Source organism: Brienomyrus brachyistius, chromosome 4 (assembly GCF_023856365.1).
Source record: "Brienomyrus brachyistius isolate T26 chromosome 4, BBRACH_0.4, whole genome shotgun sequence".
In the NCBI taxonomy this organism is placed as follows: Eukaryota; Metazoa; Chordata; class Actinopteri; order Osteoglossiformes; family Mormyridae; genus Brienomyrus; species Brienomyrus brachyistius.
This window is the reverse complement of record NC_064536.1, coordinates 487,376-502,056: the sequence shown is the minus strand read 5'-3', so window position 1 is coordinate 502,056 and position 14,681 is coordinate 487,376. Positions and strand designations below refer to the sequence as shown.

At 47.8% G+C, this 14,681-nt stretch overlaps 1 protein-coding gene across 4 annotated transcripts in view; it reads left to right on the top strand.

The window, feature by feature from the left end:
• LOC125740685 (semaphorin-5A-like) overlaps window positions 1-14,681 on the top strand; it is a 77,956-nt gene that overhangs the window by 44,451 nt on the left and 18,824 nt on the right. For all 4 annotated transcript variants that reach the window (XM_049012168.1, XM_049012166.1, XM_049012169.1 and 1 more), the window contains exons 11-14: window positions 3,746-3,953; window positions 6,588-6,705; window positions 8,799-8,980; window positions 10,455-10,598. In XM_049012168.1, the coding sequence (XP_048868125.1) occupies window positions 3,746-3,953; window positions 6,588-6,705; window positions 8,799-8,980; window positions 10,455-10,598 (652 nt within the window). The remainder of the gene's footprint in view (window positions 1-3,745; window positions 3,954-6,587; window positions 6,706-8,798; window positions 8,981-10,454; window positions 10,599-14,681) is intronic.

The following is a 14,681-nucleotide window of genomic DNA, read 5'->3' as shown; positions in this document are numbered from 1 at the left end:
TCCCGATCATGGGGATACCCCTGTATGAGAATGAGAGAGCACGACAGACTCCTGATCATGGGGATACCCCTGTATGAGAATGAGAGAGCACGACAGACTCCCAATCATAGGGATACCCCTGTATGAGAGTGAGAGAGCACGACAGACTCCTGATCATGGGGATACCCCTGTATGAGAGTGAGAGAGCACGACAGACTCCCGATCATGGGGATACCCCTGTATGAGAGTGAGAGAGCACGACAGACTCCCGATCATAGGGATACCCCTGTATGAGTGAGAGAGCACGACAGACTCCCGATCATGGGGATACCCCTGTATGAGAGTGAGAGAGCACGACAGACTCCCGATCATGGGGATATCCCTGTATGAGAGTGAGAGAGCACGACAGACTCCCGATCATAGGGATACCCCTGTATTAGAGAGAGCACGACAGACTTCCTCATTTCGGCGGGTGGTCTGCTAAGACGCTTGTAAGATTGAGCCAGCCATTGTGGGGCTTCAGAGGGGAAAGGATCCCCTGGCAGATTTGGGGGCTGCAGGACTTTATAGGGGCCCTGAATACGTTAAATTTCCTGTAAAATTGAATGGGGGGCCAAGGTGACATTTCCAGAATTCCAGGTACTAGGTACAGCCCTGTGTTTCTCCCTCTGCCATAATGTTTCTATCTTGCATCCTGCATCACAATATGCTGTATCACATAGACTCAGCTGCTTTCCTAGGTGTCGGTCGGTGAGATAGACCTGATTGTGAACAGTCTGTCCTGGAACTATGCTTTACTGTGCTGCCCCTGGTTTTTATATTGCTCAGTACTTACTGGTGCAATGATTTAAAACACATTTCCCCAGCAAGCAACAGTATAGACAAAGACCAGCCGCCGTAACTGCCGAGAGAGCTGCTAACTGCTACAATTTGGACCCCCCATGAATATCCTTTATTTTATCTTTTATTTTCCTTTACCTTTTGTCTTTTCTTTTGTCAGATTCTTTGGTGGAAAAACAGACTAATTCATGCTAATGGGCAGGAGCACTGATGTATGACGTACTGCGCACGCTACCTCTTAAAGTTGGCTTTTCTCGATGTTAATGTATTCATTTTAGATGCCCTCAATTTTCCACATGCTGGGATTACATCTCTTGTGTCAATGCAGAGCATGAAAGGGTCGATGTCACATTGCAGCAGTGATGTCACACTACCATGGCTCTCCACAGGCCATGGAAACAGTGGCACCAGGCATTTCCTGACCTAAATGCTGACGCCAGCTTGCTCACTCTTCTTCAATGTGCTGCTGTTCTCTGGGGGTCTGGTACCCACTACAGCCCATTGCCTGCAGATTGATGGCTTCCTTTTATAACCATGATCTCATTGTGTTTTCAGGGATGCAATTAGAGTTTGCAAATTGAAAACATGTGCAATGAACTTTAGGATTGCAAACCTAATAGTCGTGATTAATATGTTTGCGTGTTCCTTGCAAATTCAATAGTGTTCATAGACTGTAAGAAAAATAGTATACATGTTACAGCTGAAATGGAAGCAAATGTGCAAAAAAAAGTGGAAAGATTCAGCAGGGGCTAAGGTAGGAGAGGGCAGCATGGTCTTAGACAAGCAAGTTCAAGTGAAAATATTAAAAGCAGACAACATAGACATGATTATGGGATCATTTTAGTCAGTTATGCTAATTATGTGAATCATTTGCTATTATGTGTTAGGAATTTGCTGGTGGCTGCTTTTACAACATGGCCACCGGGTGATTCACCTGAAGATGGTTAAGTTATGAATAACCTAAGAAGAGGAGCACTTGTATATTCATGGATAAATGAACTGACCCCCACCCCCCAAAACACTGAAACTGAAGATTTAGTGTGTGTGTATGTGTGTGTTTGTTATGTATGCATTACATTGTTGGGATCAAATGTCTCCATAATGTGGGGACCAACATTTTCCATCCCTACAAGGGGAATCTGTTTTATAAAAATATGTGACTGCAATCAAAAAACTAAGAATGGTTATTTATGGTTAAGGTTAGGGCTGGGTAGGGGTTATGGTTGTCATGTTGGATGGTTGGGGGTGCTGGTTGGTTCGGGGGAGTGCAGGATAGTTGGGGGGTTCCTGACCCGAATTATTGTGGAGCTTAGAAGGAGAGAGATTTGATTTCTTCAGATTAGGTGCATCTCAAGACAAACGTAAAAGAAAAAAGCAGAAATCAGCTGCTGTTATTATGGGAATGATGAGGCATCACCGCCGGTCCTTTGCGGCTGAAAGGTTACTGAACTGAAAGTCTGACAGCTGGATTTGGCTGCGTGACACGCCCTCGACACATTTACATGTGTCATGAATAATTTAACGTTGGGGGCAGGAGACAGAACAAAAATACTAGAATCAAAGTAAAAGAATTTCATTTGACCGTTTTCCCTAGTGTTATTTAGAACAGCTTAAGACTTGCTGTGAATTCACAATAATAATATATATAACGAAGAATCTGGGAATGCAAGTTCCCCCATCCCCCTTCCTCTAACTCCGAGATTCAGGCCTCTGTTGGACCCTGGAACAGTGGCAGGGAGGGAACCATTCCTGGTCCTTAATGGTTTGCTGTGCAAGTATGAGCACGATTGCCAGATGTGAAAATTTGCATAGTGAATGAAATAAAAGAATAAAATAAAATAATGAATCACATGAGGAACTTATAGGTCAAAGCTGTATAAAAAGAAACCCGGAGTCGATACAATACATATACTGTTATTGTTGTTAAAACGACATGAAATCATAGTCCGGGTCGTGGTGATTGTATAGATGGAATTTCTCCAGGATGCCTTGAACCCATCTACCAGGGTACTGATTGTCCGCTTCCATTCATGGAAGGGGTCCCAACCCTGGTCGGTGAAATTTACTTGATGGGCTGCTGACATGATGCAGGGAGCTGGAACCGTGTGCTTTTTTTAGGGAGGGCACACCCTGGGTGGGATTCCAGTTATAAGACAATCATACTCCATGGCTAATTAAGAGGCACCAATTAGCGTAACAGCATGTCTTTGGAGAGGGAAGTGGAGATCCTATCAGAGACCCGAGCAGCATGGGGGAAGTGCGCAAACTCACGGGAGGAGCATGCAAACTCACGAGAGGAGCAATCAAACTCACAGGAGGAGCATGGGGGAAGTGTGCAAACTCACGGGAGGAGCATGCAAACTCACGGGAGGAGCAATCAAACTCACAGGAGGAGCATGGGGGAAGTGTGCAAACTCACGGGAGGAGCATGCAAACTCACAGGAGGAGCATGCAAACTCACGGGAGGAGCATGGGGGAAGTGTGCAAACTCACGGGAGGAGCATGCAAACTCACAGGAGGAGCATGGGGGAAGAGTGAAAACTCACGGGAGGAGCATGCAAACTCACGGGAGGAGCATGGGGGAAGTGTGCAAACTCACGGGAGGAGCATGCAAACTCACAGGAGGAGCATGGGGGAAGTGTGCAAACTCACGGGAGGAGCATGGGGGAAGTGTGCAAACTCATGGGAGGAGCACAGAACAGAGGCAGGAGCTGCATTCCCAGTGCTGTACCAACATTGCCATGCAACTTCCTAGAGAAGATCTAGTCAAATATCCAGCCGTATTTTTGGTAAAAATGTTTTGCAAAAAAGCCAATTTCATGTAATGGCACACAAAGACAAAGTCAATTTCAGACCTGTGTTGAGGTTTGTGGCTGAGAGGCAGTTCCTTTGCTCATCTTCTTGCCTTGCTCTCTTTTGCCGGCAGATTACGGGACCATCAGGAAGGTGCTCTCCCCACTGAACCAATCAACGGGCAGCTGTCTGCTGGACGAGATCGAGCTCTTCCCGCCGGGCCGGAGGCAACCAATCAGGAGTCTGCTGCTTCAGCACGGCCACAGCGTGCTCTTTGTGGGTGTCCAGGATCAGGTGATCAGGGTGCCGCTCGTGCGCTGCGGCTTCCACAGGACTCGTGAGTAAGTGCACCGGTTAACCCCTCCCCCATATGGACAGGCGCCATTCCTGAGGGGTGGCCTGTGGTGGTGGTTCAAGGCTGCCCCCTGGCCCTGGAGGCATTAATGGCCAGTAATGCCTCCTAGCTAGGCTCAACACAGGCAGCCTCTAAGGCTCGGTTAATGAACTCGCTAGGGCCGATATGGCATTATGAATAATTACATTTCAAGAGACGTGGCGCTTCCCAAACAGCTTTGCCCTCCCCCCGCACGGCGGTAGTTGCATATTAATCAGCGCATTACATGCGAATGGCTGTCTTATCTGACAGAGCAGAACCTGGGCTTCCATCCGCCACACAGAATCGGGGATACGTGTGCATTTTTTACGGAATGTCGCGCATCTCGCCCATCTGCGCCCAGGAGCGCCGCGTCCCTTTCGTCCGATAAAAGGACGGGAAGGCAGATTTAATCCCCCGGCAGTCAGATACGGCCTGGCATCTGCGTGCTTCCTGTGTGTGACCGGAGTGTCTGCCTGCTCGCAGGGGAGAGCTGAAGTGTTTTGTAATGCGCCCGCGCAGGGCCTTGTTCCTATACCCGCTTATTAATGCCCCATCCCTGAAGTCATGAAGAGTGATGTCCGATTAATCTGTGCGGTAATGAATGTATAAAAGTGTGAGGGACACTGTTTGCATGCAGATGTAAGTGTGGCTCTTTGGAAAGACGAGATCAACAGCAGTGTGAATGGCTGGCGCAGCACTCAGCATTTAATGCGATGTTGTGCATGGAAGAATATTTCCCTTTAATCCTGCGTAGGGCACCCAGCGTATAGCGCTGTTCTAGCACCTGTTCTAACCTTTTACCATCGACTGTTCAACAATTCTGATGTTGTCACTCTTGTTCAGATTGAGCTGTGAATCGGGTTTTTGCCCTGGTTTGATTTTAACATCTCTATCCATTGTGTAGAACTGGTAGTACCGAATCAACTCCGATCAAAAATTTAATGATCAAATGCACAACAGTACAGCAAGCTGTGGCAGACGCAGCCAATGAAGGAGTTTTCCAGACAGCTCCCTGTAGTAAGTGATACATGTGCGGAATGAAGAAGGAATATAAAAAGTAGAAATAATAAAACGGGTAAAAATCAAACAAAGAAACAAATAAATAAATACATAATAAACACCAGGTCTTTTTGTTTATTCTGGCGCTCGTTTGGTAAAATGAGTAACTGTATGACTGTTGTTATTAATTAGAGGTTGACTGAAGCCATTAACAGAGTGCATCACCTAGCATAAGCACGTTAATAATGGGTTTTGGGCTGCGTCCTGACCTTAGCAGCCCAACTGCTGACTCCTGAGACACTCACTCAGGACAATGAGTGCATCCAGGGAACGGGAGATAATTACGGCCCTCAGACCCGGCAGGCCTTCACGTGGTCTGACTGCTGACTCCTGAGACACTCACTCAGGACAATGAGTGCATCCAGGGAACGGGAGATAATTACGGCCCTCAGACCCGGCAGGCCTTCACGTGGCCCGACTGCTGACTCCTGAGACACTCACTCAGGACAATGAGTGCATCCAGGGAATGGGAGATAATTACGACCCTCAGACCCGGCAGGCCTGCACATGGTCCGACTGCTGACTCCTGAGACACTCACTCAGGACAATGAGTGCATCCAGGGAACGGGAGATAATTATGGCCCTCAGACCCGGCAGGCCTTCACGTGGTCCGACTGCTGAGTCCTGAGACACTCACTCAGGACAATGAGTGCATCCAGGGAACGGGAGAAAATTACGGCTCTCAGATCCAGCAGGCCTTCACGTGGCCCAACTGCTGACTCCTGAGACACTCACTCAGGACAATGAGTGCATCCAGGGAACGGGAGATAATTACGACCCTCAGACCCGGCAGGCCTTCATGTGGTCCGACTGCTGACTCCTGAGACACTCAGGACAATGAGTGCATCCAGGGAACGGGAGATAATTACGGCCCTCAGACCCGGCAGGCCTTCACGTGGCCCGTCTGCTGACTCCTGAGACACTCGCCCAGGCCCCTCTGCGAACAATGAGTGCATCCAGGGAACGGGAGATAATTACAACCCTCAGACCCAGCAGGCCCTCACTTGGCCCGACTAGACACCCTCGGTTCCGGAAGGCAGGCTCTTCTCATTATTGCATAAGCAGATACTGTGGCGCCCGTTAGTCACTGCGGTGTTGTTGGTGCCCTGCCGAGAGTGGCGTTCTGCTGCCCTAATCGGGACCTGTCAGCACTGGTTTTATTTTAATCTCTTATCTAAAGATAAAGAAGCAGCTAACGTACAGCTCAATGAAATTATAGCAAGACGGAATAAAGCTAAGTAATGTAAATCTAAAATAAAAAGCTAAATAAATAAACATAGATGGAAGGATGTGATAGAAATAAATAACATTGGTAGTAAATGGACACAAACAAATAATACTACAATGATATAAGAACAGAAAATAAAATACCATGAACTGGTCAAAATGCCAGTCTTCAAAGATGCATTTCAATAGTTCTTTAACAGCGACTCAGCTTCTCTGATGTCTACTTGCAGTGTGGTCCACAGTCATGGAGCATAATAGCTAAAAGCTGTGATGGTGCTGTGAGATTCAAGGCCCCGCTCTTTGGCTCCCACAGGGCCTGTCTGGGAGCCCGGGACCCCTACTGCGGCTGGGACTTGGGTCTGAGGCGCTGCACGGCCCTGGAGGAGAGCCTCAGCATGAAGCAGTGGGAGCAGAGCATCAGGGAGTGCCCTGTGAGTGCCGCTCTCCGACTCGCCCTCACTGGGGGCCTGCTGCACTAATCAGTGTCCCACCCCCCGCTGGCATTTCTATATGCGTGGCTAAATGTTTACTGTAGCTAAAACGATGGCAAAATAAATGTGCGATAAATGTGCCATTGAATTGTATAAAAATGCTTTTCTCAGCTTATTCATAATTGTGTACACTCTCATTTTGCTGAATAACAGGGGAAGTTGGGTACATGCTTTCAAGTGGGATAAAAGCCCTGTATTGTGTAATAAATGGATGACAGCTAAGCTTTCCTTTGTATCTTCGGCTGTCGGTTTTTATGTGTTTCTGGTTACTGCTGGTTACGCTCAGACTGAGCCAGAGTCTGTACCAGAGACATACAATGTAAGACGAGGTAAATCCAAGCAGTGGTGGGAAGAGTTATGCTAATCCGCTAACTGCTAATTAGCCAGGCTACCCACCACCTGATCCAAGGCAGAATACCAGTCTGTAACCAGGAACCAACACACGGCTATTCAAAGTGACCCGGTCTGGATACATTTGGGATGAGAGAATGTCACACAAACAAGAGCGCACACAGCCGTGGCTGGGGGGAGATTCAAACCCGCCACTCCAGAGGTACAAGCCAATGATAATTCCTGCTGGGCTGGTGTGTCACCTCCGGAAGCTCCTGTTACAGACTCCTGTTGTCATTTCCCCCTCCTGCACGACACTGTCCGGCTCATTTAGCGTCAGAGTGCGGCCCCATCTGTTACCACGGTAATGACAGCATCTTGGCGGATGGCCACGGACATCCCATTATTCATATTCTCCTTGAGGCTCGCCATAAGGCTAGAGTGACGTTTTACAAGATCCCCTGATATGAGATCAGCACCCGCTGTGGGCTGTCGTGCTTCTGGCACTTGCCCGGCCGAGGGGATGTGGATCTCTATGTGATGGCAGCTCCTCCTGATGGAATCTGCTCATAAATAAACCTGAGATTAGATTTAGCAGCCTTGGGAGGCAATGTAGATTTAGATGAGGTTTTTTTCCCATGATGCACTTTCGCTGCCATAGGCTATTCCGTTGAGATCTACCAGAGTGAGTGGAAGCGTTTCAGAATAATAAAAACTAATAATTATATTAAAATACGAGTGATATGCTAAGAAGTATTCTGAGGCTCAGTTTAGGGAAGATTGTCCTTTATCTTCCATCTGTTTATTAGTGATACTACATCCTGTCACTTGCTTGAAGCTGGTGAACTCTATATTTCCCCTAAGGACTTAGAAATAGCTTTGTTAAATTTTATTATTAATTAATTTAATCATTAACGAGACTTGAATATTACTACAGGTACACTCACCGTTAGGTTGTAGGCTCATTATATCATCTTACCAAGGTGAGCAGAAGGACTTTCTTTTGAAGCTTTTCATTTAGGTTTCCTTGAGTAATGCACCTACCCAACTTGATGGGTCTTTTAGAGCTGTGGGTAAACTAACAGTTCCTTAAGTTATGTTCCATTGAATCCATCTTAAGTGGAAAATGTCATAAGTCAAATAAGGATATATTATGATATATTATGATATGATAAGAAAATAAATAATTACCGTAGGTACAGTAACTAAGTAGCAGTAATTGAAAAGTAAATACATGAATACAGGTTAATCCTATCATGAAATGTACAGTATTCTTTGGTGAGAAACAGAAAAAAACGCTGGATGATACGTTGGTAAACACTGTGTGAGATGTTTATGCTCACGATGGATACAGAAAGTGGAAGCCTGGCTGGGTGGACGCTCCCATCACCCGGCATCAGTAGGACGTATCATACGGCATATTGCTAGCCTGGGAATAGATCGAAATTCATACTCTGATGACTACTGAATGCACATCAGACCGCCGTAACGTTGAAATGTCATAAAGCGAGGAGCACCTGTATATGTCTCTGCTGGTTTAGCCTTTGTTGATATGCAAATGTTTCTTTTTTATCTTTTATTACCAGCTAAATCCCTGCATGTTTGGCTACACTGTTTCGGCCTCAGTGTGTTGATGTCGTTTGAGGTTACCATAGCAACATCCTGTCGTAACTGACCTGCCACGGCTCTTTGTAAACATACAGAAGAAAAACGTGACGGTGGACGGTGGCTTTGGCGCCTGGTCGGGCTGGAAAGTGTGTGGCCACAGCGACGGGGGCGCCGTCGGCTCCTGCCTTTGCCGGACACGGGCCTGTGATGCCCCCCCGCCACAGTGTGGGGGCCAGCCGTGCATGGGCACTGCTGCAGAGGTCACCAACTGCTCCAGGTATGTGGGCCTGTCATTAAAACTACTCTCAGGAGACCAGCAATGACAGGCATCAGCACTCTGCCTTTGGTAGTGCCGATTTTACACGGTTGTTAACGGCTCTTTGGTGAACACGCTGGGTATAAATTAGGCTTGGGCAGCATCTAATGTAATTCTTCCTACAGACAGTATACCGTAGTATTTCGATGGTATTTCTGAAAGCAATGCTACTTCCTTACTTTGAAGTCTTGGCATTAACATACAATATACCCAAAATACGGCGGTATACTACCGCCCAAGCCTAGTATAAAGACCCATTTATACCCTGAAACAGGATGGACGCGCACAGCTGCAGACGTGGTCACAGACGGCAGGCCTGCTTCTACTCCTCCACTTTGGAGGTGAACAAACGCGGACGCCTGCCTCGCTTGTGCAATGATATTTACATTTAACAAATTATTTATCTGACGCTTTTATCCAAAAGTTATTTTTTGTGTCCTCTCTGGGATTTCCAGTTCAGTTTATAAAATGTTTCTTCTTTTATGTTTGGGTGATTCCATGACATGAATTTGAACACATAAGCGTCCTTGTTTTCTTTCAAGGATGGATTATATAAATGTGGGTAGCAATGGATCTCTTCAGATTACTTTTAGTAAAAAAAAAAAAGCGCACTGCCGTGTCTGATAACAAAAATGACGTTACTCGACCGTTGCAGATCCATGTGGCTATGCGGACACGCAAAGTGTAAATGGGCCTGAAACAAGACTGTCAGCGGCCTCCCCATGACTCAGTCAGTGGCCTCCCCATGACTCAGTCAGTGGCCTCCCCATGACTCAGTCAGTGGCCTCCCCATGACTCAGTCAGTGGCCTCCCCGTGACTCAGCGGCCTCCCTGTGCCTCAGTCAGTGGCCTCCCCATGACTCAGTCAGTGGCCTCCCCGTGAGTCAATGGCCTCCCCGTGCCTCAGTCAGCGGCCTCCCCGTGAGTCAGTCAGCGGCCTCCCCGTGACTCAGCGGCCTCCCCGTGACTCAGTCAGCGGCCTCCTGGTGCCTCAGTCAGTGGCCTCCCCTTGCCTCAGTCAGTGGCCTCCCCGAGACTCAGCGGCCTCCCCGTGACTCAGTCAGCGGCCTCCCCGTGCCTCAATCAGCGGCCTCCCCGTGCCTCAATCAGCGGCCTCCCCGTGACTCAGCGTCCTCCCCATGATACAGTCAGCGGCCTCCTCCGTGACTGAATGGCCTCCCCGTACCTCAGTCAGCACCCTGCCACGTGACTCAGCGGCCTCTCCGTGACTCAGTCAGTGGCCTCCCCGTATCTTTGTCAGAGGCCTCCCCATGACTCAGTGGCCTCCCCGTGCGTCAGTCAGCGGCCTCCCCGTATCTCTGTCAGAGGCCTCCCCATGACTCAGTGGCCTCCCCGTGCGTCAGTCAGCGGCCTCCCCGTGCCTCAGTCAGCGGCCTTCCTGTCTGCCACATATTTCCTGTCTCTCTGCTTTCAGGAATGGAGCATGGACGCCATGGACCCCATGGGCACCTTGCAGCACCAGCTGCGGCATCGGCTTCCAGGTCCGCCGGCGCTCCTGCAGCAACCCCAGCCCTCGGCACGGGGGCCGCGTGTGCGTGGGCCAGAACCGTGAGGAGAGGTGGGGGTCCCCTAGGCCGGCGGCGTCTGCGTTGCTCTAAATCCCACGGCCTGTTTCAGATGGGTGTATCGATGTGTCTTCGTCCAATGAACGTTATGCGTGGGAGTGAGGCTGAAAGGCGTAATAATTGTTTCCCAACACTTTCCTCTGGGACCCCCAGACAGTCCGCGGTTTCCGCCTAGCCAACATGGCGTCACTCTGCTTTCAGGAACGCAGCCTGGACTGTGGACTGTCTGGCAGGGAACTAGGAGGGAGCAAAAATGTGGACTAGATGGAGGTCCCTGAGGACCGGATTGGGGAACATTGCTCTAATGCAGGGGTGGGCAGTCTAATACAGCAAGAGCCAGTGTGTATGCGGGTTTTCACTGCAACTCCCTAATTAAACCACTAATTAGAGGACTGATAGGCTGAAGAGTCCTCACACCTGGGTTTGAACAGCTGATCTAAAGGTTATCCCAAAAACCTGCATACACGCCAGCCCTTTGCAGATAAGATTGCCCCCGCTCCCACTCTAATGCATAACGGGTCTGAGGAAGACTCAAAGTGCAGGAATGCAGCTGGGGGGTTCCAGCCCGTGGTGGGGAAGCCTTCGAAGGCCGTCCTTGGTTATCTCCACACAGTCCAGTGATGGTCTTAGCTTCTCATTTTCCAAATTCACAGTATGCTTCACCTAAGGCTTATTTTCTTCTGAGCAAACATTGCATGTCTGATTATGCTTGTTATGTGAGCCTGTGTACGTTTTATTTGTTTTATCCGCAGATACAAGCAGTTTAACAGATTCATTCATTTCAAATCGTACAGCTTTCAGACATATAGACACAAAGATGTGGAAACGCAAAAACTGCATTGTTTTCCTTCTATGAAGTTTCATGCTTTTAGCATGTTATAATGGTGCCTAATTTCCTAATGAGACTCCACTCTATTAGCTATAATGTCCAATCTGCCAGTGCTTTTGTGCCTTTGGAGTCAGTGAGCTGATTACTCGTACCCTCTGATCGTCTATCCGTTTACCACGGCCATTCCCACAGAGTCACGGTCACCCTGAGCTCTGTTCCAGGCAGCAGGGTGCAGAGGACACCCTGCACAGGGTGCCACTTCCCCAACTGGACACACATGTGCAATTTACACAGAGGTGTAAATTTCAGGTCCAGAAAGTATAAATCCAGACCATGATTTTGTTTCGACCAACCAGCTGTGTGGCAGTCACTCTTCATACAGTTAGTTGGTTGAAACAAAATCCTGGTCTGGATTGTTGCTTTCTGGACCTGAAATTTCCACCTCTGAATTTAGAGGAAGCATTCCAGCTAAATCGAGTGTCTTTGCACTAAAATGGAGTACCCAGAGGAAAGCCAGCTGACCCTGAGGCCCTGGAGGACTGAGCTGCTCTCTGATTGGACGCAGATCTGAACACGGTACAGCCGCACACCTGCTGTACTGCCCTGTTGCTGTCAGTTGGCATCAAAGCAGGTGCACTCCAATGCAGGCAGGGGGACCATCGGCTACCCTGTGGCTCCTGTGGAGTGCCGTCCCCCACTTGCTTTATGTAACTGCGGCTATCTGAGTGCCCTGATCCCAGAACAGCCGGCTTTTAAGCCCAGTCGTGGTGCAGAAACTGTTAACACACATCGTGTGGTGGAGAGTGAAGCAAAAACTTACTTCACGACCGATTGGTGAATTGGAGGAAGTTTTAACTTAACCTTGTGGGTACTCTGCAGTGGGGAGGCCTTAGTGTTCAGTATTCATCTGAGGAGAAAGCAGGTTTGGAGAAACCTCGAAGCAGAACCACTGCTCCTTCAGTTTGTGGTGGTTTAGGCAGTGTGTGGCTTAGTGGGCTAAGGCTCTGTGCCAATGATCGGAGGGTTGCTGGTTGAGCCCTGGCCTCAGCAGAATATTCACGTCTGTAGACCCTTGAACAAGGCCCTTAACCCCCAGCTCCAAGGTTGCCACTAGGGGTGGCTGCCATTTGTGCTTTTGCTTATGTATGTGTCTGTGTGTCAAGGAGAGCAAGATGGGGCAGGAGAAAAGGGAATTTCCCCATGAGGATCAATAGAGTGTCATTATAATTATTATTATAATAAGCATGCCATCTGGGCAGCTTCTGGGATGTTCTGGGCACTGAGTGGAGTCATCGTGGACACAGGACACGTTGGAGTGATTATATCTGTCAGCTGGCTTTGAAACCAGCCCGAATGAGTCTGTGGCGATGAAAAAAGATGTCAGTGTGACCAGCAAGACGTGCTGCCACCTCAACCCTCACCTGGAGAAGATGGTGATGATGGTGATGAGGGCAGTAGTGATGATGATGTTGCCAATGGTGATAATGATGGTCTTCATGGTGATGATGATGATAGTGATGATGATGGTGGTCATGGTGACAATGATGATGATGGTGATGGAAGCCTCACTCTTTTGCATATTTGCTCAGAGCTTGATGTCTTTGGCATCTTGAACCTGCAGGCTGGTTTGTGTGATTGAAGAAGTGGGCACTGGGCTTTTCATCACGATTTCTGGCAGCCTGACAGGCGGTATTGCAGCAAAATAGGCATTACCTTCCGTTTCCTACAAGGGGCGCACTTGTGCCATGCATCTATTTCTTTACAAGTTAGAGATGCTGCACTGTTTACATTCAGGAGTCTTAATCATCCTGAGGTGGGATTTTAATGTTCACTAATTTTAACGTGTGCATCTACGCCCAATGCCTACTTATCAGTTAGAAAATGAGTGGGGAAAATTCACTATTGATTCACAATGCACGTGGATTAGAATCAGGAAGAGAGCAAATTGCTCCCACTGACTGTCGTGGAATTGGGCTGAATTATAAATATCTCTCTATAGATTTTTTACTTTTCTCTCTTGTCCACCACCCTAGGTACGAACTGATCAATGACCTTTTTAGGGCATTTTAAATTTCTGACAGCAGAGTGCTGGAAGTGGAACAAGAGGCGCCTTTAAAGACTAGACAAGTAACAGATGCATGTTGCTGGAATTGCTGTTGCCATGACAACGGATTATGGCCAATTTGGCTTTATTGGAGTAGCTCAATTTGCGCAGTTCAGACTTGAAAGTACTATTATTTAGAGTTCTTGATCTCAAAAACTAATTCCCAGTCATTTCTATGGTCACGTTTATAACAGATTAAGTTGGAGTAATATGTACGAGAAGGATGGGGGTGCAGCCATCTTGGAGGGACAGTCAGGTCACTGAGTCATATCGATTGGTTCAACCTGTTGCTCTCTCAAGGATGCAAACGCTGGGCTTCACTCTGCTCCCTGCTGCCTCTGGTGACCTCGATAGCGACTCACAGAGCCCCAAGGCCTCTCATTTCCTTTCACATCTCAATTTTCCCATTCAGCCTTGATGCATCCATCCAGTGTTGATTTTTCTCGCTTCTGCTTTCAGTTGCTAGTATTTTCCTGTGTGAGTCTCACTGGCCGGAAGCCCGCCTCCTCATGGAAACGGCTCTCTGCGGAAGCAGGCTCTTATTCTTTTGCTGTCTTAAAATCTGTACAGAATTGTACATTTTATTGTAAAAATCGTACACAAAGGAAAGCCGCAGAATGTCCCAGGTCCGTGAGAACACACATTAGCGGATTATCAGACCAGCATTCTTTTGTAAATGCATCCACTCTCTTAATTTTACTATTTTAACCATCTCTCTGAAATTAAATGACATTTTACAAGCAGCTGATCTGACCATTTTTCCCAGTTTTGCTATGGCTAAATGTGGAAAATATTACCAGATAAATAACATAATTTAGGAGGAAATGCAGTGCATGGTATCAAGTGACCTATTAATTTACGTTCCAGCTCATTTCTTAAAATTGTTCTGCTTTTTTTACTTTATCATCTGTACTATCGTTGGCCACGTTGTAGAGTGGGAAACAAGATGCAGGGTCCTTCTGAAGCTGTTTTTGTTTCTGGAGTGAGGCCCATCCATAGAACAGGATTAACTCTCCAGAGGATTATACTCTGCCATGTGTTATTTTAGTGTGGGGTTTGTGTTCATTGACCATAAACTGCATGCAGGCCTTTGGGAATGCTCTTCCAGTGCTTCTGGTCCTTTCGTCCTTACAGAGGACCAGT